General features: G+C 47.5%; 1 protein-coding gene across 4 annotated transcripts in view; it reads left to right on the plus strand.

Annotated features, from left to right (window-relative positions):
• TLR5 (toll like receptor 5) overlaps positions 1–23,535 on the plus strand; it is a 31,735-nt gene extending 8,200 nt beyond the window's left edge. For 2 of the 4 annotated variants that reach the window (XM_055419840.2, XM_055419837.2), the window contains exon 2: positions 18,214–23,535. In XM_055419840.2, coding sequence (XP_055275815.2) covers positions 18,218–20,794 — 2,577 coding nt within the window. In that variant the 5' untranslated portion in view covers positions 18,214–18,217 and the 3' untranslated portion in view covers positions 20,795–23,535. Of the gene's footprint in view, positions 1–5,049; positions 5,992–18,213 lie in introns of those variants that run through there. The other 2 variants (XM_055419838.2, XM_055419836.2) reach the window with 2 other exon arrangements.
• The last annotated feature ends 224 nt before the right edge of the window (positions 23,536–23,759 follow it).

Here is a 23,759-nt window from a genome sequence, read left to right on the forward strand (position 1 = left end):
TGCTTCCAATTTACATCACAATCCAAATGATTTTTGCTGCACTTAGCGGATTGTCTGTGTCATTACTTTCAGGGGATGCAGTATCACACTTCCCAGCTCGCCCTCTGCTCAGGCTCCTGACCTTGCAGCTGCCTATCTTTCTTGGCAGTTTATTTTGCCTATGAACACTCAGCGTTTAGCTGAGTTGCATTCAGGGAGCCTGTCAGTCTTATATGTTAATTTTCTAACTGAGAATGTTGGTGCTGCCTGAGGAAGACAGGCAACTAAGTAACTGTTAAGTATCAGACTCTTTGCAACCCCTTGGACTGTAGCCCTCCAGGCTCCTCTGTCCGTGGAATTCTCCAGGCAACAATGAGTGGGTTGCCATTCCCTTCTACAGGGGATCTTCCTGACCCAAGGATTGAACCCGAGTCTCCCATATTGAAGGCAGACTCTTTACCGTCTGAGCCACCAGGGAAGTCAATGCCTTGGTGAGCTGTCTTTTCCCAAGGATTTTTAGATGTGTCATGCTAGTTGTTAGGTTTTAGTAACTGCTCAGATGGAACTATTTCTTGCAGTCAGGTGCCTTAAAACTGGGCGCTAAAGAGTTTATAATGGGCAGACAGAAGAGAAGCCGCTTTGTACCTGAACCATTTTGGTTTCATCCTGTCTCAGTGCCTCTGGATGGTGCTGGTTTTGTTTTGGTTTGTGGGGACCATGATCTGAAGGTAGTAAAGACAATAAGGCGAGCTTTTGCATTAATTTCCCATGAGCGCAGAAGGGAAACACCAAATCACAGTGTACTGGGAAATTCTATTCCCTTCTCTCCCTGTTTCCCTTGAGTGGTTTCCAAAAGGAATACATTTTTGGTGAGGTGCAGTTGGATAAATGATGTCTGTCTACTAAAGAAGCAAGAAATACTAGAGGATTATGCCTCAATAACTGGTTCTCCATGCGGGCACTAGAGTCTCCTCAGAAGCCGCTGAATATGCTTCCCTGGGGAAGGAGAAACTGTTATTGTTGCCATTGTATAGATGATTAAGTTGGTGCTTGGGCTTCCGTCTATGGGGTCACCCAGAGTCAGACACGACTGAAGTGACTCAGCAGCAGCAGCAGCAGAGAGGTTAAGCACTTCCTCGAGGTCACACATCCATTAAATTGTGGAGCTAGGATTTGAATCCAGCTACACACTTAGTTGTCATTTTGACCTTTCCCCGCAAATCAAAATTGTGTACACTGCCCAACAGATTCAGAACCTCCAAGGATGTGGGGGTGGGATGAGGGTGGATAATTCCTTCTAAGGCGCGTGCTAGGAAAGAAAATGCATCACACTCCTGTTTTGCAATTCAATCGCAGCCTCCTCTCGCTGTGCCCCAAGAATGGCCAGCCTGCCTGGAGCGTTTGCGTGCTCTCTAAGCTTAAGCAAGCAATAGGAACTTCTCCGCAGGGCTCAGTTCAGAGCCATTGTGGCCTCCACATTCCTCAGCCCAGACTTTCCGGAGGCCCTCGGAGGGCTCCTGCCTCGGTCTCCGCCCTTTGTGCGCCCCCTGCTGGTCTCCAGCAGAGGCGCCTGTGCTGGAGCCAGAGATGGTACCCAAGCTCTCCTGTTTCCTCGTTGTTGTTGCTTAGTTGCTAAGTCGTTTCCTCAGCTCCCAGTAAAACGGTGTGCCTGCCCAGCTCCCTTCCCTCTGAACCGTCACATAACACTCCTCGAGCAACCATCCGATGCGTCAGTCTTCGGGACTGAGAAGAATTGGGAGTGAATGAATGGTCCGCGCTTCTCAAAAGTGATCACGCAGCATCCTGGTCATACATCGTTCCCGGGGGGGTTGAGGCGGCCTGAGTAGTGAGCAGTGAGGCCCATAATAGAGCTCTCAAGTCCTTAGCGCTCAGATCATGGTCACTGAAGTAGCAGCATCAGTATTACCTGGAGGCTTGTTAGAAATGCAGAATCTCAGGTCCTCCCCCAGACCAGCTTGAGTCAGAATCAGCAAGATCTCTGGGTGACTCATATGCAAATTGTCTTTGGAGGCTCTGTCTCTCTTTTGCAGTGTCCACACTTTTTATTTTTTGAAGATGAAAATGACAAGTTTACAGCTGGATTCAAACCCTAGCTCTGCAATGTGATGGTTATGTGACCTCTGAGCCACTGGCCCACTGGAGAAGGGAATGGCAAACCACTTCAGTATACTTGCCTTGGGAACCCCATGAACAGTATCAAAAGGCAAAATGATAGGATACTGAATGAGGAATTCCCCAGGTCGGTAGGTGCCCAGTATGCTACTGGAGATCAGTGGAGAAATAACTCCAGTAAGAATGAAGGGATGGAGCCAAAGCAAAACAAATACCCAGTTGTGGATGTGACTGGTGATAGAAGCAAGGTCCGATGCTGTAAAGAGAAATATTGCATAGGAACCTGGAATGTTAGGTCCATGAATCAAGGCAAATTGGAAGTGGTCAAACAGGAGATGGCAAGAGTGAACGTAGACATTCTAGGAATCAGCGAACTAAAATGGACTGGAATGGGTGAATTTAACTCAGATGACCATTATATTTACTACTGTGGGCAGGAATCCCTTAGAAGAAATGGAGTAGCCATCATGGTCAACAAAAGAGTCCAAAATGCATGCAATCTTAAAAACGACAGAATGATTTCTGTTCATTTCCAAGGCAAACCATTCAATATTACAGTAATCCAGGCCTATGCCCCAACCAGTAATGCTGAAGAAGCCGAAGTTGAACGGTTCTATGAAGACCTACAAGACCTTTTAGAACTAACACCCAGAAAAGATGTCCTTTTCATTATAGGGGACTGGAATGCAAAAGTAGGAAGTCATGAAACACCTGGAGTAACAGGCAAATTTGGCCTTGGAGCACGGAATGAAGCAGGGCAAAGGCTAATAGAGTTTTGCCAAGAGAGCGCACTGGTCATGGCAAACACCATCTTCCAACAACACAAGAGAAGACTCTACACATGGACATCACCAGATGGTCAACACCGAAATCAGATTGATTATATGTAGCCAAAGATGGAGAAGCTCTATACAGATAGCAAAAACAGGACCAGGAGCTGAATGTGGCTCAGATCATGAACTCCTTATTGCCAAATTCAAACTTAAATTGAAGAAAGTAGGGAAAACCACTAGACCATTCAGATATGACCTAAACCATATCCCTCATGATTATACAGTGGAAGTAAGAAATAGATTTAAGGGACTAGATCTGATAGATAGAGTGCCTGATGAACTATGGATGGAGGTTTGTGACATTGTACAGGAGACAGGAACCAAGACCATCCCCATGGAAAAGAAATGCAAAAAAGCAAAATGGCTGTCTGAGGAGGCCTTTAAATAGCTGTGAAAAGAAGAGAAGCGAAAAGCAAAGGGGAAAAGGAAAGATATAAACATCTGAATGCAGAGTTTCAAAGAATAGCAAGGAGAGATAAGAAAGCCTTCCTCAGTGATCAATGCAAAGAAATAGAGGAAAACAACAGAATAGGAAAAACAAGAGACCTCTTCAAGAAAATTAGAGATATCAAGGGAACATTCCATACAAAGATAGGCTTGATAAAGGACAGAAATGGTATGGGCCTAACAGAAGCAGAAGATATTAAGAAGAGGTGGCAAGAATACACAGAAGAACTATACAAAAAAGATCTTCACGACCAAGATAATCACGATGGCGTGATCACTCACCTGGAGCCAGACATCTTGGAATGTGAAGTCAAGTGGGCCTTAGAGAGCATCACTATGAACAAAGTTAGTATAGGTGATGGAGCTATTTCAAATAGTGGAGCTATTTCAAATCCTGAAAGATGATGCTGTGAAAGTGCTGCACTCAATATGCCAGAAAATTTGGAAAACTCAGCAGTGGCCACAGGACTGGAAAAGGTCAGTTTTCATCCCAATCCCAAAGAAAGGAAATGCCAAAGAATGCTCAAACTACCACACAGTTGCACTCATCTCACACGCTAGTAAAGTCATACTCAAAATTCTCCAAGCCAGGCTTCAGCAATACGTGAACCGTGAACTCCCAGATGTTCAAGCAGGTTTTAGAAAAGGCAGAGGAACCAGAGATCAAATTGCCAACATCCACTGGATCATGGAGAAAGCAAGAGAGTTCCAGAAAAACATCTATTTCTGCTTCATTGACTATGCCAAAGCCTTTGACTGTGTGGATCACAATAAACTGTGGAAAATTCTGAAAGAGATGGGAATCCCAGACCACCTGACCTGCCTCTTGAGAAACCTGTATGCAGGTAAGGAAGCAACAGTTAGAACTGGACATGGAACAACAGACTGGTTCCAAATAGGAAAAGGAGTACGTCAAGGCTGTATATTGTCACCCTGCTTATTTAACTTATATGCAGAGTACATCATGAGGAACGCTGGGCTGGAAGAAGCACAAGCTGGAATCAACATTGCCGGGAGAAATATCATTAACCTCAGATATGCAGATGACACCACCCTTATGGCAGAAAGTGAAGAGGAACTCAAAAGCCTCTTGATGAAAGTGAAAGAGGAGAGTGAAAAAGTTGGCTTAAAGCTCAACATTCAGAAAACAAAGATCATGGCATCTGGTCCCATTACTTCATGGGACATAGATGGGCAAACAGTGGAAGCAGTGTCAGACTTTATTTTTTGGGACTCCAAAATCACTGCAGATGCTGATTGCAGCCAGGAAATTAAAAGACACTTACTCCTTGGAAGGAAAGTTATGACCAACCTAGATAGCATATTAAAAAGCAGAGACATTACTTTTCCAACCAAGGTCCGTCTATTCAAGGCTATGGTTTTTCCCGTGGTCATGTATGGATGTGAGAGTTGGATTGTGAAGAAAGCTGATCGCCCAAAGAATTGATGCTTTTGAACTGTGGTGCTGGAGAAGACTCTTGAGAGTCCCTTGGACTGCAAGGAGATACAACCAGTCCATTCTAGAGGAGATCAATCCTGGGTGTTCATTGGAAGGACTGATGCTAAAGCTGAAACTCCAATACTTTGGCCACCTCATGCGACAAATTGACTCACTAGAAAAGACTCTGATGCTGGGAGGGATTGGGGGTGGGAGGAGAAGGGGACAACAGAGAATGAGATGGCTGGATGGCATCACCAGCTCGATGGACATGAGTTTGAGTGAACTCCGGGAGTTGGTGATGGACAGGGAGGCCTGGCGTGCTGTGACTCATGGGGTCGCAAAGAGTCGGACACAACTGAGCGACTGAACTGAACTGAACTGAAAGCAGTGAAAAGAACTATATGGCATCCTTAACTTTCAGGACCCGTCTCATCCTAAATCTGAGACCCAATAATTGCCCATCGTCTCCTAGCTCAGCCATAATTTACCTAGTTGTACTGCTTAGAAACGTCAAACTGTGATGGCAAACTGAGCTCTTTCCCTAGAAACCTGCAAGCTCTCTGCTCACTGTGTAGTAGATGATGGACTATCCTCATCCTTTGTGTGAGCCCCTGGCAAATGACCTCAGAACTGTCTTGAAGGGGACATCTGGGTCCAGGGGAGGCATTTCCTCCCCACCGCCATGACAATAAAGTTGGACTGGATTGTGAAAGCGTGGAATTCCCTCCGCAGAGTGACAAAGGAGAGAGCCTCCCTACCCAACCCCTTGACCCAGAGACTGGACCTGAGATTCCTCCAGGTCCCTTCAGTTCTGATGTTCCACATGCCTCAGTTTACAAAAGGTTTTGACCTTTTCCAACTAAAATTCCACTTAATCAGAGACACACTTAACGCTTTAAATTCCCCTACAGATAAAAATCGCTGTGTGGCATAGAAAACCATCTCTGTAATTTTTGCTGCTTCTCCCTCCTAATTAGCTTTCCTATTCTCCCTTAGGAAAGCAAAAACTCTTTCTCCTAATTCACCAGAAAAACACTGAATACCGTCTTTGCTGCGAGGAGGTTGGCAGAGTCTTAGGAACAAAAGCCTTTAAACAATCAGGGACCTCATTTCTCTATAATAAGAACACACCAGAAGCCCCTTGTGCTGGGACTGGAGGTAAGTACTCCTGGTGAAAATCACCCTCGTTCAGAATACGAATGGGAAACAGCTCACCAGGTGCTTCAGTTGTGCTGTGTGCCTCGGGGTACTGCTTGAGCAAAACTGGGTCCTTGCCCTCTGGAGATGGGCAAGCTGGAGGAGGAGTGAGGTGATGAAAATGCCATCGTGGACATGTACACAGAACCAGGGCAGGAGATAAAGCACCTGTGGGAATATAAGAACCGTTTCATGGAAGAGTTGGCCTCTGTGGTAGCCTGTGAGGGGTGAGTTGGGGTTGGGTAAACAGATGAGGTGGGGACAAGCACCCCAAGCCCAGAATCAGCAGAAGCAGAGAAGCTGGATGGAGGCCACACTGGGAGAAGGTGAGTTATCCCCAGAGCCCAGGCAAGACTAGAAAAGCCAGAAGGTAGATTGTCTGAAGTTTCCCCCTCTCGCCAATGAAGGGATACAGGCACTAAGGGACCCCTCTAATCAGCCATTCCAGGAATAGATTAGAGTCCATGTGGAGTCTTGTCCCCTGGAGAGTTGGATCATTGTGGGCAGGAGGAACCAGAAGGTTTCTGGTCAGAGCCGTGCCTCCTACAAGCTCCCTCGTGTAGCTGAGTGAGAGATGCAGGTTTTGGGGTAAGACTTGCTGTGGGGGTGGGTAGGGGGTCAGTCACTGCAGCAGACTGGACAGGAGGCAGCAGCAACCCAAACAGCTGGAAGTGAGGGGAGTCGCTGCTGGCGGTGGTGTCCTGAGATGAACTTCACAGTACTGGCCACCATCTGCACTGATGTGCTTGAGGCTTCTTTCAGTGGGGGATTAAGGAAGTTGATCTGACTTTACTCACCTCATTCGAGTTTCGTATGTACTGAGGATGGAAATAAGGGTCCACAGCCAAAGACGAATAGAGCGCAGTGTTTGATGAGTCAGAAAGGCTACAGCCCCAAGTGCTCTGAATGTGGAGGAAATGCTCCAGATGCCCAAGAGGATATTTCAAGCTATGTCCAGATGTGGAAGAAGAAGGAAGGGCTTGCTCCCTCTCAGAGGCTATTGTAAGCACAGATAACCCCTCCCAGGTAGGATGGGAGACAGCAGATGAGATGGGGCTGCTCCAAAGGGTCCCAGGTTCCCCCCACCTGGACCAGCCCATCCAAGGAACCCAGAGCGCAGACCTGCCCTCAGCACCCTGGTAGCTGGCCCTGCAGGTCATGAAGAGAGAAGAGGACCCAGAGGCAGGATGGGACAAATTGATCCTTTCAGCAGATATTTACAAAATAAGCTACAAACCAGTGAGCTTGAGGGCCTCTCAGATGGCTCAGGAGCAAAGAAGCTGCCTGTCAATGCAGCAGACACAGGAGACACAGGTTCAATTCCTGAGTGGGGAAGATCTGGAGGAGGAAATGGCAACCCTCTCCAGTATTCTTGCCAGGATAGTCCCATGGACAGAGGAGCCTGGCAGGCTACAGTCCATGGGGTCACAGAGTCAGACACGACTGAGCATGAGCACAAGGTGTATAGTGAGCCTGACAGCTGTTGTGGACAAACTCCTAGAAGAGATCTGGTCTCAGGTCTGCAGCTCTGAGGAAAGTCAGCGGGAACCCCTGCAGGTATGCATAGGTTCTAGAACAGCAGGTTGTATCAGACTCAGCTTATTTCCATCCTGACAGCGTTACCAGCTTCCAGCAGCCCTGGGAATGCAGCAAGGCATTTGACTGAGTCTCTCGTGATCTCCCCTGCCACCCCATGACACATGAAAGTTTCTTGCTGGGCTAGATGTATTAGACCAGCTTTGTATCAAGGCATCATGCGACAGAGAGATGCAAACAGACCCTAAGGAGACCACCCTAAGGCACCAGCAAGTCAGTAAACCATTCTTGTGAGGGCACACCAACGCATAGAGACCCACTGCACTGATTTTCTGCTTCCTCTTTGGGGAACAGTCACCAGTTACCAGGCTTTGCCCTGCTGTGTTAATCCATGATGCCCACGGAAGCTGCTGCTGACCGTCTCTGCCCAGGCGTGTAATGGGTCTGAGGAAAAGGGTGGGTGGGGAGCACCCTTTCCTTTTTGTTTGCATGAATGAACTGCCAGGCCCTGGCAGTGGAGCACCTGTTGCACCCAGGTATGCACAAGCGAACCTCCCTCTGTGGCTGCACCAGCCTGAGCGGGCTCTGCTTCGGACCCACCATGCTCTCTGTGCCCCAAAGCCTACCTCCCAGTGGCTTTGCATGGTGCTCCCACCAGGACAGGCCTTGAGCCCTCTGGTGGGCCTTGCTGTGGGACACAGGGAGTCACCGGGTGGCTGCAGCACATGCCAGGTCAAGAGCCAGGCCTTCCTGGACTTCCCTGGTGGTTCAGTAGATAAGAATCCTCCTGCCAATGCAGGAGACATGGGTTTGATCCCTGATCCGGGCAGATCCCACGTGCCTTGGAGCAGCTAAGCCCGTGCTCCGCAACAAGAGAAGCCCCTGCAGTGAGAAGCCTGTGCCCCACAACGAAGAGTAGCCCCCACTCGCCACAACTAGAGAAAACCTGTGTGCCGCAGTGAAGACCCAGTGAGCCATGAATAAATAATTTTTTAGGAAGAAAATAGTTTACAAAAACAAAGAGAGCCAGGTCTTTTTCTCCTCGAAATAGGATGCAAGGGTTCAGTGGCTTCTGAAAGGGCCGAGGCCAGGCAAGATGGGTGGGGGAACCAGTAGAGGTTTGCAATCACCCCTGGGGGTAGGAGAGAGGGTGACCGCATGGTTGGATTCTGCACCAGTGTGGTTCCTCCCAACAGAGCTATAACCACCGGGTGTAGGCACACAGCGGGCAGGCAGCCGATGTAGACAGAAGAGAGAGAAGAGTGAGGAGGCATCTGGGTTAAAGGTGTTGGCAGAGGGTCGGAAGAGAAGGTCCGTGGGGTGTAGAATGATGGGGAGGTGGAAAGGGCAGATGCATTTGAAGAGCAGAGAAGGTTTGAGAGGGATCAGGAGGCCATCAGAGAGTCAGCCTAGTGGAAGGAAGGGCCCAGGATACCTGGAAGGGGGAGGGTCGTGCTGAGAGCGTGGACGAGAGCTCAGCATTTTCAAAGGGGTCATCTTGGGAAGGAGTGACTGTGGGGTGAGGTGGACCTTCACTTGGCGCTGAAAGGGGTGAAGGGCTGAGAGGTTCACCTTCCCCCAGGAGCCCATCCCTTTGTGGCCAAGGGGAAGTGACCACGGATCAGCAGATGAAGACCCAGAGGAAGGCTGCTGCACTACTCCCACACTGACCTCCTTCTGCAGCCACACCGGAGTCACTAGGTTTAGAGGGGAGTCAGAGCTGTGTGGCCTTAAGTAAGCTACTTAACTTCTCTGGGCCTTAGTTTTCTCATGTGTATATTGGTACCTTCTCAGGTAGCTCAGTGGGTAAAGAATCCATCTGCAATGCAGGAGATGCCGGTTTGATTGGGTTGGGTTGGGAAGATCCCCTAGAGCAGGCCAAGGCAGCCCACTCCAGTATTCTCGCCTGGAGAATCCCATGGACAGAGGAGCCTGACATGCCACAGTCCATAGGGTGGCAAAGAGTCAGACACGACTGAAGCAACTGGGCGCGCAAAGACTCGGGAGGATGCAGAAAGGGAGGAAGCTCAGAGCTCTGTGGGCATGTGTGTAGGCCAAGGTTTCCACTCTGCGGTATTGTAGTTATTAGGATATACTTCTTTCCTCCCTCCAGACTCGAGTCCAGTGGTTCTCAGATGTGAGTGTGCGTCAGAACCACCCAAAGGGCTTGCTAGAACAGCCTGCCAGGCCATGCCCCAGAGCTTCTGATTCAGGAGGTAAGGGAGGGAGGCCAGGAAGCGCTGATGTGCTGGTGTAAGGACACCTCCTGGGCATCACTGCCCTAGAGTCTCTATAGATCGTGAGACCTTGGCAGGCAGAGGACCCCCAACATCCAGCAGTGACCAGCACAGAGCAGGGGACTTGGCCTGGGAAGAGTGACTCCAGGACAAGCACAGATTCTCAATACAGCAGCTTGTCACCACAAGAAGAGGTGGTGTTGAGTGAAAAAGAGGTCACTCGGGAAGAGCCCCAAAGTTATGGTGGTTTGTGCAAAAGCTGGATTTGTATCTGGGGAGCAAACGCTGAGGTTCACAGCAAAGCAGTCACCCATGCATTTTATTGCAACTGCTGTCAGAGGCAGAACACTGGTCTGGAAGGACCATGGCCCTGGCGACACTGATGGCTTCAGAGTGCTCATTTGCTGGCTCGTTCTGATGATGTGATGCTGTGTCCTGAATCTGGAGAGCCCGTTTGCCAGGGAAGATCACCGTGTCCACTGGCCTTGAGCCTTTTCCCGAGGCTGAACTTGAATGTCTCCCCATGTGGACTCGGTCCAGGATTTTTATTGTTCTGTGAACCCGGGAGAAACCCTCCCCAGCACCCATTTGGAAATGAATTAACTGTTTTTCTCAGACAGAGATTGGTTCTCCATGCCTGGTGCTCTGGCCTCCTGCCAGATGTGGGCCGCCACCTGCCAGGAGAAACGTCCTCTCTCCAGCCTTGTGGCCAAGCTCGGAATCCCAGGTGCAGCCAAAGAGCCCATTAAGAGTGTTATTTGTTAAGAACCAAGTATTAAATTAGCACAAGAGCAGTCCTGGCCCAGGCCAGCAGGATTTGCCGGCCAACTCTGGTGCCCGGGGAGCAGAGATGCCCCTGGGTGCAGGCTTCCCTGCTTCCCGCAGAGACACCAAGGCTGGTAACTCACCCACGCCGAGGCCAGCGGCTCTGCTGGGCAGGCAATTAAGTCAAGAAAGGGAACCCGCTCTGCTGACGGCTGGAATTAAAGCTAAATGAATTCAACTCAGAGAAAAGGGCTGCGACCCTTCTCCCTCTGGTCTCATTATCTTAATTAACAGTGTTTGGCAGGAGTATTGAGGCCCACATTGATCGAGCTGCTCCTGTTACCCCTCAGAGCCCTGGACACAAGTGAGCCTCAGTAATAAAAACCCAATTCTCAACAGCCCTCTGAATTTCTTCCCAGCCCTCTTCCTCTAAGAAAAGCATGGGGTTTCTGATTTGGAGGGGGTCCTTTAGACCAGGGTTTCTCAGAGCATGGCCTGAGGACCACTCTCCTCAAAGTATTGGGATATAGTGATAAAATGCACTTCCCCAGCTCCATGAGACCTGTCCAGCTGCATCTGCAGGAGTCAGACTCTGGGAGTGGTGGTGTTGCATTTTTCTCTTTAATTTTGTTTTCTGATTGTGGTCAAATATACTTGACATTGTGCATGCATGCTAAGTCACTTCAGTCATGTCTGACTCTTTGCAACCCCATGGACTGTAACCCACCAGGCTCCTCTGTCCATGGATTCTCCAGGCAAGAATACTGGAGTGGGTTGCCATGCCCTCCTCCAGGGAATCTTCCTGATGCAGGGATCGAAACTGCCTCTCCTGCAGCTCTTGCACTGCAAGCAGATTCTTTACCGCTGAGCCGCCAGGGAAGCCTCATACTTGACATTAAGGACATTGATACTGTAGATGGTAGCTCAGACAGTAAAGAATCTGCCTGCAATGTGGGAGACCCGGAAGGAAAGTTATGACCAACCTTGATAGTATATTAAAAAGCAGAGACATTACTTTGCTAACCAAGGTCCGTCTAGTCAAGGCTATGGTTTTTCCAGTGGTCATGTATGGATGTGAGAGTTGGACTGTGAAGAAAGCTGATCGCCGAAGAATTGATGCTTTTGAACTGTGGTGTTGGAGAAGACTCTTGAGAGTCCCTTGGACTGCAAGGAGATCCAACCAGTCCATTCTAAGGGAGATTAATCCTGGGTGTTCATTGGAAGGACTGATGCGAAAGCTGAAACTCCAATACTTTGGCCACCTCATGCGACAAGTTGACTCACTGGAAAAGACTCTGATGCTGGGAAAGGTTGGGGGCGGGAGGAGAAGGGGACGACGGAGAATGAGATGGCTGGATGGCATCGCCGACTCTGTGGACATGAGTTTGAGTGAACTCCGGGAGTTGGTGATGGACAGGGAGGCCTGGCATGCTGTGATTCATGGGGTCGCGGAGAGTCGGACACGACTGAGCGACTGAACTGAACTGAAGTCCCTCATATAAGTGGAATCAAACAGTATGTGTCTTTTGTGATTCACTTATTTCATGGAGAGTGTCTTTAAGGTGCACACATGTTGCTGAAGCGTGTGCCAGCTTTTCCTCTGTTTTTAGTAATATTCCGTTTTGTGGATGTACCACATTATCTTCTCATGCTGTTATGAGTGTGGTGTGCAAATACCTGTACTGGTTCTAAGGTACTGTCAAACTTGCAGCCATGTGAGCCGACCTTCTGAAACTGGAATTACTGGGAGAGATTTGACAACTCAGGATGCCCTGGCCACACCCTAGACCAACCAAATCACCCACAGATGGGACCCAGTTCCTGTATTTTATTTTAACTCCCCAGTGGTTCTGATGTATGGCCAAGTTAGAGAACCATGGGTTTATACCAATGATTCTAAAATTTGGATGTGTACAAAATTCAGTTACTTGTTAAGCGTACAGACCCCTGCGAGGCTCTTTTAACAGGTCTGTGGGAAGCCTGAGGTTCAGTGCTCGAAGCGCTTCAGGTGATTCTTACGTGTCTCTAGAGTTGAGGACGGCTCTTTTCATTCAATGAGTCTCTCATTGAGACAGGAACCTGCTGAGGCTGCTGGAGGTGACACTCCCTGCCCAAGGTTCTGAGCCCTTTGGCACCCGAGTCTGCACTGGTCCCCAGAGCTGATTCCTGAGCCAGTCCCACGAGTTCTCCAAACTCTACCACGCAGGTGCAGAGGGTAGCTCATATATGGCACCTCCTTTTTGTCCTACTCTTAATTTGAACTGTCAGCCTTGAATGAGACCTGGGTGTTCCGTTATAATGCTTGCTGTGAAATAGCAACTTTGTTCCAACACAACTGACGTATTAAGGAACAGTATTGCTGTATTAGGGAAGATTACTTATATATTAGGAAACATGAACATATTAGTGAACGTGAAACTGGCATTTGCTTATGTGCTGTTTCTTAAGCTTTAATGAAGAAAACGACCCAGCCGAACCAACCTACATATGACAAAGGAAAAGATCTCAGAAATCTGCCAGCGACCTTCACACTCTGTATGTTTTGAGCCAACACTCATCCCCAACTGGTATTCTAATTCCCCTGACACCAAATAGCCCCCTCCTTCCAGCACCTCACAGTTGCTCCAGAGTGGCAACCCTCAGGCCTTTTTCAAGGAAGGGATATTTCTTGCAGTGTGTGTGTATATTTCTTATCCACATATAAAATGTTGTTACCATTTTCATTAGGTTTTTTAGGTGCTGCCGATGAAGGTTTTCAGTGCTGTGTGCCGCCCTCTTCTCCCCCAGAAGTCCTGTGGTTTTACTGTGTGATTTTGCATAGCTGAGCGATTCATAGGAAGAACTGAATATATTGCCTGGTGGCAGAACTAACAGTGTCCGTACACATCGATTCTTGCCATCTTTTTACTTATAGTTTAGGAACGCACTGCCAGGCCGCTCTATCTGCTGCCACTGAGAACTCACTCCAGACACCCCTGGATGGCGCCCTCCTCTGCGGGTTCGGAAGCTGCTGCCAGCAACCAGCTGCTCTGGGATCAAGAAGCAAGGAGCCCTGTCTGGCACAGGCTTCTTCCGGGCCTTACCCCAACACACTCTCATCCCCCTTGCTCCCTTTGGCTTCAGCCCACTTAGGGTTTGGACTTTTAGGTCACTTGACCTTTTTCCTTGGGCTCCCTAAGTCCACACCTGCTCCCCACCCTGTCTCACAGTCTGCCTTCACTCTGGAAGCTCATCTTTCTGACATTTGGTCAGGTCTGAAACAGTTCCATGGCCTGGTTCTCGCCTTGAAATTAGATTCGCCCTCTACCAGTGTTCATTCGAATTTATTTTGACCCATTTTGGATCATTCCAGGACACCCCTTCCTGGGATGGTCCCTCTTCCTAGCTTCTGTCTTCATGAATAACCCTTCCAGACTCCTGTTGGCTAACCAGGTCACGTGGCTCCTCTACTCCTATCCTGCCACCTGACCTGTAGAAGTCTGCTTCAGAGAGAAGATGTAGCTATTTCACACTTTGCTGTATTTCATAAGAAAATAGGTCTGCAGTATGTCTTCGTAGCATGACATGAACCCAAATGATTTTCTTTAATATCTGTTTGTTCAACTGGCCTTATCTGTCTTGCTTTTCATTTTAGCTTCCCTGTTACAGACTTGAAAATTCAGTGCATTGAACATGTGTTGTTTGGGACTTTCTTTCACTTGTTACCATGAATTCAAGGTCAGGCTGCCTAGGACAGTGTGGACATTTGGAGGCCAGCCCTGAGTGGTCCGTAAAAAGACAGAATTGAAACTAGACATCTTAACTCTGTTATTCTGAACGGGTGTTCTCACTCCCATGTCTCTGCAGGGATTTTCCTGTCAGGTTACATAAGACGAGAATTCATTCTGATGTTTGAATAAAACAACAGCCGCAAAACTGTCAGCAGCTTGGGGGCCAAGCTAGTTCTTTCCTGCAAATATCAGTTCAGTATCAGAACACATTTTTCTTGCAGTCACTTAAAATCCTCACTGGTGAAATCAAAGTCTCCATTCTCTTTTCTTCCAAAACAGAGGTTAACAAACTATGCTGTTTGGACTGCAAGGCCTAAAATATTCACCATTTGGCCCTTTACATAAAAAGTTTCCCAAGCCCTGTTCTAGAACGTAGAGCCCAGTGGTTATTATACATAAACCAAGGGTTTTCCTCCTGAGATTGAAGCGGGTAGCCTTCAGGAGAACAGTGAACCCTCTGAACCCAGGTACAAACTTTGGTTTATGCGCAAATGTGCATTTTTGGAGACTGAAAGGTCAGGCTAGGCTATTGTGTTCACCCACATGCCGTGCTGAACAGCGCCAGACACAGACGCTCAGCAAAAACTGAGTCAGTTATTGAGGAGGAGGGTGTGGCAGAGACAGGCAAGAACCAGATGAAGGAAGTCTTTGCAGGATTTTATTCCCAGAGCAGTTGAGGAGGAAGAGGGGCTCTGTGCAGAGGCATGGTATCTTCTGGGTTATGTTTCTGAAAGAACAGCCTGGCTGCTGTTTGGGAAACAGAGGGTAAGACCAGAAATAAAAGAGATCAGTGAGAACTCTCAAGTCCAGTTCCGTCAAGAGATGGGGGCTTGAACGGAGTAGACTTGGGAAGAGAAACTGACGTGACTTGCTAACATGGGGGTGACATTTCAGAGAAGAAAGGTGACTCTGCTGTTGTTACCCTGACCCCATGAGTGGAAATGGCGGAGAAAATAAGAGCCTTGATAAACATTCTCATCAAGTTTTTTTCCTATGATTCTTAAGTGCCTGGTTTTGGGTTATTTTTAATAGTTCAGTTCAGTTTAGTCGCTCAGTCGTGTCCGACTCTCCGCGACCCCATGAATCACAGCACGCCAGGCCTCCCTGTCCATCACCAACTCCCGGAGTTCACTCAAACTCATGTCCACAGAGTCGGCGATGCCATTCAGCCATCTCATTCTCCGTCGTCCCCTTCTCCTCCCGCCCCCAACCTTTCCCAGCATCAGAGTCTTTTCCAGTGAGTCAACTCGTCGCATGAGGGGGCCAAAGTATTGGAGTTTCAGCTTTCGCATCAGTCCTTCCAATGAACACCCAGGATTGATCTCCTTTAGAATGGACTGGTTGGATCTCCTTGCAGTCCAAGGGACTCTCAAGAGTCTTCTCCAACACCACAGTTCAAAAGCATCAATTCTTCGGTGATCAGCTTTCTTCACAGTCCAACTCTCACATCCATACATGACCACAGGAAAAACCATAGCCTTGACTAGATGGACCTTGGTTAGCAAAGTAATGTCTCTGCTTTTTAATATACTATCAAGGTTGGTCATAACTTTCCTTCCAAGGAGTAAGCGTCTTTTAATTTCATGGCTGCAGTCAGCATCTTCAGTGATTTTGGAGCCCAAAATAATAAAGTCTGACACTGTTTCCACTGTTTCCCCATCTATTTCCCATGAAGTGATGGGACCAGATGCCATGATCTTTGTTTTCTGAATGTTGAGCTTCAAGCCAACCTTTTCACTCTCCTCTTTCACTTTCATCAAGAGGCCTTTGAGTTCCTCTTCACTTTCTGCCATAAGGGTGGTGTCATCTGCATATCTGAGGTTATGGATATTTCTCCCGGCAATCTTGATTCCAGCTTGTGCTTCTTCCAGCCCAGCGTTCCTCATGATGTACTCTTCATATAAGTTAAATAAGCAAGGTGACAATATACAACCTTGACGTACTCCTTTTCCTATTTGGAACCAGTCTGTTGTTCCATGTCCAGTTCTGACTGTTGCTTCCTGAACCTGCATACAGGTTTCTCAAGAGGCAGGTCAGGTGGTCTGGTATTCCCATCTCCTTCAGAATTTCCCACAGTTTGTTGTGATCCACACAGTCAAAAGTTTTGGCATAGTCAATGAAGCAGAAATAGATGTTTTTCTGGAACTCTCTTGCTTTCTCCATGATCCAGCGGATGTTGGCAATTTGATCTATGGTGCCTCTGCCTTTTCTAAAACCTGCTTGAACATCTGGGAGTTCATGGTTCACATATTGCTGAGGTTATATTTAATTACTACCAGCTGGAAATTATTTAATTTCAAATGTGAAATGGCAATAGTTGTTTTTAGTATACACAAGTATACCATGCTCCTCCCCCACTACTCTTTTCTTTTAATTTAATAAATTTATTTATTTTTGGCTGCCTTGGATCTTTGTTGCTGCATGTGGGTTCAATAGTTGTGGCACATGGGCTTAGTGGCCCCACAGCATGTGGGATCTTCCCGGACCAGGGATGAAACCCATGTCTCCTGCTCTGGAAGGCGGATTCTTAACCACTGGACCACCAGGGAAGTCTTGCTGTCCTACTCTTTATGTGGCCTGCTTTTGATACTTTGGGTCAACTCAGGAGTTGATGTCTCCTTCTGATCAGCTGTAAATTGTGTGTCCGAGCCTCAAAGGTGCTATGGAAACCCTACCACAAATCACCCCCAACACAACGAACCCTCTTCAGAGCCTGCAAGTGATCCAGGACTGGTGCCTCTCCTCTGTGCCATGACCTCTTGATGCTGTCTACCCAGATATGGAAACTGTACCAGGGATGTTTTCATAAACCAGTGCCCTCTTCTTGTTTCTTTCTTTACTCTCTCCCCCTCACTCTGCCCTCTGAGCCATGTAGCTCTTTCCTTACCTTCCAACAGAGGCCTTCTGATATTATACATAGTGCAAGTTCAGTACTTGGCAGGTGGAGGTGCCATACTCGTGGGAGGGGTGAAGCTCTCTGAGGGGCCCTTGTGCACTTTCTCTGTACCGTCACAGCTCCCAACACGGCACTGAAAACATAACCAGACACATTCATTCAGAGCCTTTTGCCACTGTGTACAAGCGAATGTTCAACCCAGACAGACAGTGAATTTACCTATTGGACTAGGCAAGGGGTCTTGTTTTTGTTGAGTTGTATGCTCACATGGTCACACAAGTGCCAGGGATGCAGTTGGTGCTTAGTACGTCCTTATTAAACTGAAAAATGGTGTGCCAAATTTTTGCATGATGAGCTGTACTGTGTAGGAAGTGAGGATAGATAAATAGAGATGACTTAGTATCCGACTCCAGTGTTCTTGCCTGGAGAATCCCAGGGACGGGGGAGCCTGGTGGGCTGCCGTCTATGGGGTCGCACAGAGTCCGACACGACTGAAGCGACTTAGCAGCAGCAGCAGCAGCAGTATCTTTGGCAGATTAGAGGGGCAAGAAAAATCAGTGGATTTATTTTCCACTCCTCAGCAGAGGCTGCCTTGGGATAGGAATGGGGTCCCTGGCTGGGGTGAAGTTCAAATATATTTCTTCCTAATGTTTTCTCCAACTTCCATCAGCAAATCTTGAATGAATGAATTCACACCCTTATGAATGAATGCCGAGTTATCACAAAGATTAAATAAAGTATTTCTGAAGTACTTACAACCAGGCTTGCTATGTAGAAAAATGCAACATAATTGATAAAAAGAAAAGCTCTGTCTACACCACATAGTATCTGCCAATAGGCATGGCCACGGACCCAGAGGAACACAGGGTCTAGGAAGCAACCGCATCACAGAGGCCCCCAGGCCCTAAGCACCCGCAAGGCTGTGCTCAGTGCCTTGAGCTTAGACGTCTGTGTCTTTACTCTCCCTTCTTCTCCATAGGATCATGGGAGACTGCCTTGACCTTCTCTTAGGAGTCGTACTCCTGACCAGTCCTGCACTTGGAATTTCTTCCTGCTTCTTCGATGGTTGGACAGCCCTCTATCTTTCCTGCAACCTCACCCAAGTGCCCCAGGTCCCCAACACCACTAAGAGCCTCCTGCTCAGCTTCAACTCTATCAGGACAGTCACAACCGCGTCCTTCCCCTTCCTGGAGCAGTTGCAGCTGCTGGAGCTGGGAACTCAGTTTACCCCCTTGACCATTTACAGAGAAGCCTTCCGAAACCTGCCCAATCTCAGGATCCTGGACCTGGGTGGAAGTCGGATAGACTTCTTGCATCCAGACGCTTTTCAGGGACTGCCCCACCTCGCTGAACTTCGACTGTTTTTCTGTGGTCTCTCCGATGCTGTATTAAAAGATGGTTATTTCAGAAATTTGGCATCTTTGACTCACTTGGACCTATCCAAAAATCAAATTCAGAGTCTTTACCTTCATCCCTCGTTCCGGGAACTGAATTCCTTGAAGTCCATTGATCTTTCCCTCAACAAAATACCTATTGTATGTGAGCACGAGCTCAAACCCCTCCAAGGGAAAACACTCTCCTTCTTAAGCCTTGCTGATAACCACCTGTACAGCAAGGTCTCAGTGGACTGGAGGAAGTGTCTGAACCCATTCAGAAACATGGTCCTGGAAACCCTAGATGTTTCTGGCAATGGCTGGGGGGTAGACGTCACGAGAAACTTCAGCAATGCCATCAACGGGAGCCAGATTTTCTCTTTGGTTCTTACGCATCACATAATGGGTCCTTCGTTTGGCTTCTCCAACCTGAAGGATCCTGACCAGCACACCTTTGCTGGGCTGGCCAGGAGCTCGATGATACAGCTGGACATTTCACATGGGTATATCTTCTCCCTGAACTTCCAAGTCTTTGAGACACTCCAGGAGCTGAAGGTCCTGAACCTCGCCTACAACAAGATAAACAGTATTTCGAGGAATGCATTTTATGGACTTGACAACCTCCAAGTTCTCAACATATCACATAACCTTCTTGGGGAATTATATAATTATGATTTTGATGGACTACCTAAGGTGGCCTATATTGACCTGCAGAAGAATCACATTGGGATCATTCAGGACGGAACATTCAAATTCCTGAGGAAATTAAATACCTTGGACCTCCGGGATAATGCTCTTAAAACAATTTATTTTCTTCCAAGCATTCCTAATATCTTCTTGGGTGGCAATAAGCTGGTGACTTTGCCAGACATCCCACTTACAGCCAATTTCATCCAATTATCAGAGAATAGGCTAGAAAATCTGAATGACCTCTACTTCCTTCTCCAGGTACCTCATCTCCAGATTCTCATTTTAAATCAAAATCGCTTTTCCTTTTGTCACCAAAACCATGCCCCTTCAGAGAATCCCAGCCTAGAAAAGCTTTTCCTTGAAGAAAACATGTTGCAACTTGCCTGGGAAGCCGGGTCATGTTGGGATGTTTTTAAGGGGCTTTCTCATCTCCAACTCCTCTATCTGAATAAAAACTACCTGAATTTCCTTCCACCAGGAGTATTTCATCATCTGACTGCACTGAGGGGACTCAGCCTCAAAGACAACAGGCTGACTGTTCTTTATCCTGGTGACTTACCTGCTAACTTAGAGATCCTGGATATATCTGGAAACCAGCTCCTCTCTCCTGATCCTGATTTATTTGCATCACTGAGTGCCATGGACATAACTCATAACAAATTCATCTGTGAGTGTGAACTTAGTGCTTTTATCCATTGGCTGAATCAAACCAATATCACAATATATGGGTCTCCAGCAGACATGTACTGCATGTACCCAAACTCTCTGGCTGGGGTTTCCCTTCACAGTATTTCCACAGAAGGTTGTGAAGAGGAAGAAGTTTTAGACTCCCTAAAGTTTTCCCTTTTCGTCTTGGTCACTGTCACCTTGACTCTGTTCCTCGTGGTCATCCTCATGGTTACAAAGTTCCGAGGATTTTGTTTCATCTATTATAAGAAAGCCCAGAGTCTGCTGTTCAAGGACCCCATCAAGGGAAGAGAATCAGATATGTACAAATACGATGCCTATTTGTGCTTCAGCAGCAAAGACTTTGAATGGGTGCAGAACGCTTTGCTCAAACACCTAGATGTCCAGTACAGCAGCCAAAACAGATTTAACCTGTGCTTTGAAGAAAGAGACTTTATGCCCGGGGAGAACCACATCGCCAACATCCAGGATGCCGTGTGGAGCAGCAGAAAGATTGTCTGTCTCGTGAGCAGACACTTCCTTAGAGACGGGTGGTGCCTCGAAGCCTTCAGTTATGCCCAGAGCAGGTGCTTAGCTGACCTCAGTGGCGCCCTCATCATGGTGGTGGTGGGGTCCCTGTCCCAGTTCCATCTGATGAAGCATCGGTCCATCAGAGGGTTCGTCCAGAAGCGGCAGTACTTGAGGTGGCCTGAGGATCTCCAGGATGTCGACTGGTTTCTCAATAAACTCTCTCAATGCATTCTAAAGAAAGAAAAGGAAAGGAAGAAAGATAGTACTATTCAGCTGCAAAGTGTAACCACCATCTCCTAGTCAAAGGGGCAGTTTCCACTTATCGCAAGCCACAGATAACTCTGTACCTTTTATTTCCACCAGTTACCATTTGCCATGCCTTTGGGTTCAGTTGCTCAGTCATATCCTACTCTTTGCGACCCCATAGACTGTAGACCACCCGGCGCCTCTGTTCATGGGATTTCCTAGGCAAGAATACTGGAGTGGTTTGCCATTTCCTCCTCCAGGGGATCTTCGTGACCCAGGGATCGAACCCGAGTCTCCTGTGTCTCCTGTATTAGCAGGCAGAGTCTTTACCACTGAGCCACCTGGGAAGCCCTTAAGTTGCCATTTGGGGATCCTTTATGGAGTTGTTGTTTTCCTATATTGAAAAGAACATAAATCTCCTTGATTTTCATTGCAACACAATGTTTTGTCTTGCCAACGTCCAAATGGAAAGTAATAGATCTAGAAAATTGCAACTGCCCCCAGCAGTTCTTACTCTGCATTGATTTCCTTTCAGAACCGGTAGCACTGATCTCTCCCATTGCATCAACTACAGGTGTGCAGCAAGGGCACCTTGGGAGAAGTTACAGATGACCGACACCCTTTCTCTAGCATTAATTTCCAGAAGGGGGCTGGTCAGTGATTCTGAGGGCACTGTGCCTAGCACAACAACACTAAATAGAAAACAAAAAGAAAAAGAGGTATGGTTCCTACTGTTACCATGAGAACAATGCCATTGCTCCATACAGGTTATGCCCAACCTCAGGGATCAGAGTGGCCCCAAAGAAGCCAGGATGAGAATCACTAGATCTCCTGGGGCCATACTGCCCCACTTCTTCTTACCTCTTGGATCTAACCCTAGTGGGCCATGGACGTTCTTTTTGGCTTGCAACCTTTGTTTCAACCTGGCTTTCAAGAACCTTTGTGATTTAGCACCAGCCTATTTCAGCTTTATTTTCCCCCATGATTCATTTACCGACCGCTCAGGTTGTTGCAGAAAGAACTTGGACCTGGACCCAGAACTTGGTTTGACTTCTGATTCTGCTGCTCATGAGCTGTGTGGCCTTGAGCACATTACACACCTTCGCTGGGCTTGTTTTCTCATCTGTAGGCGTGATACTCTCTACCTCACAGAGTTGACACGAGAGTTAAATCCACCAAGAATATCAGGGTGTCTCAGATCTTATCTTTAGCCACCCTAATAGACATGAGAGGCTCCCCACACCAAGGAGGGCCTTCTGAAGGCAGTTGTGACTTCTTAGAATTTGTATTTTTTTAATCTTAAGAAAAATCTATGTGTATTTTGTATTTTTTCAGATTGATTTTAATAATAAATGTCTTTCTGCAAAAGCATTCAGTTCAGTTCAGTCGCTCAGTCATGTCCGACTTTTTGCAACCCCATGAATCGCAGCACGCCAGGCCGCCTCCCTGTCCATCACCAACTCCCGGAATTTACCCAAACTCATGTCCATTGACATGGTGTCAGTGATGCCACCCAGCCATCTCATTCTCTGTCGTCCCTTTCTCCTCCTGCCCCCAATCCCTCCCAGCATCAGGGTCTTTTCCAGCGAGTCAACTTGTCGCATGAGGTGACCAAAGTATTGCAGTTTCAGCTTCAGCATCAGTCCTTCCAATGAACACCCAGGACTGATCTCCTTTAGGATGGACTGGTTGGATCTCCTGGCAGTACAAGGGACTTTCAAGAGTCTTCTCCAACACCACAGTTCAAAAACATCAATTCTTCGGCGATCAGCTTTCTTCACAGTCCAACTCTCACATCCATACATGACCACTAGAAAACCATAGCCTTGACTAGATGGAACTTTGTTGGCAGGTAATGTCTATTTTTTTTAATATGCTATCTAGGTTGGTCATAACTTTCCTTCCAAGGAGTAAATGTCTTTTAATTTCATGCCTGCAATCACCATCTGCAGTGATTTTGGAGCCCCCAAAAATAAAGTCTAACACTGTTTCCACTGTTTTCCCATCTATTTCCCATGAAGTGATGGGACCATATGCCATGATCTTAGTTTTCTGAATGTTGAACTTGAAGCCAACTTTTTCACTCTCCTCTTTCACTTTCATCAAGAGGCTTTTGAGTTCCTCTTCACTTTCTGTCATAAGGGTGGTGTCATCTGCATATCTGAGGTTATTGATATTTCTCCCAACAATCTTGATTCCAGCTTGTCCTTCTTCCAGCCCGGCGTTCCTCATGATGTACTCTGCATATAAGTTAAATAAGCAGGGTGACGATATACAGCCTTGACGTACTCCTTTTCCTCTTTGGAACCAGTCTGTTGTTCCATGTCCAGTTCTAACTGTTGCTTCCTGACCTGCATATAGGTTTCTCAAGAGGCAGATCAGGTGGTCTGGTATTCCCATCTCTTTCAGAATTTTCCACAGTTTATTGTGATCCACACAGTCAAAGGCTTTGGCATAGTCAATGAAGCAGAAATAGATGTTTTTCTGGAACTCTCCTGCTTTTTCGATGATCCAGTGGATGTTGGCAATTTGATCTCTGGTTCCTCTGCCTAAGACAACTTAAATCAAGGAAGGTGTGCCAAAGTTACCCCTGGCTTCCCAAATGGTTTCCTCCAAATCCAACCCAGCTTGGGACTTGTACATCATATGTCACTCACTTCCCCTCATTGACTGCCCCCCATCCTAACACCAACACACACTCACACACTAGCTGTTGTCATCCCAGCTTCTTGGGGCGCCTCTGATCTATGAGAATGAGCTTGTCTTACTCCATAGCATGATTCTTATGCACACACACCCCCTCACTCTGCCCCTTTCTTCTGGAATGTTCTCCCATCACTTCAACCCAGCCAGCCCACCAAGCCTCCTTGGATGCCTCCAACCCCAAATTCTCTCTCCCTTTTGTGCAAACTCTTAGTGACCTATTCATCTTTTTTTTTTTAAGTTCTTACTAGTTCCTGCTTCCTCTGAGAGTTGTGAGCCTGTCTGGCCACCCACCCCTCTGGGTAAGTGCCATAAC

This window comes from Moschus berezovskii, chromosome 17 (genome assembly GCF_049115385.1).
Source record: "Moschus berezovskii isolate FMDL1 chromosome 17, NW_MosBer_1.0, whole genome shotgun sequence".
NCBI lineage: Eukaryota > Metazoa > Chordata > Mammalia > Artiodactyla > Moschidae > Moschus > Moschus berezovskii.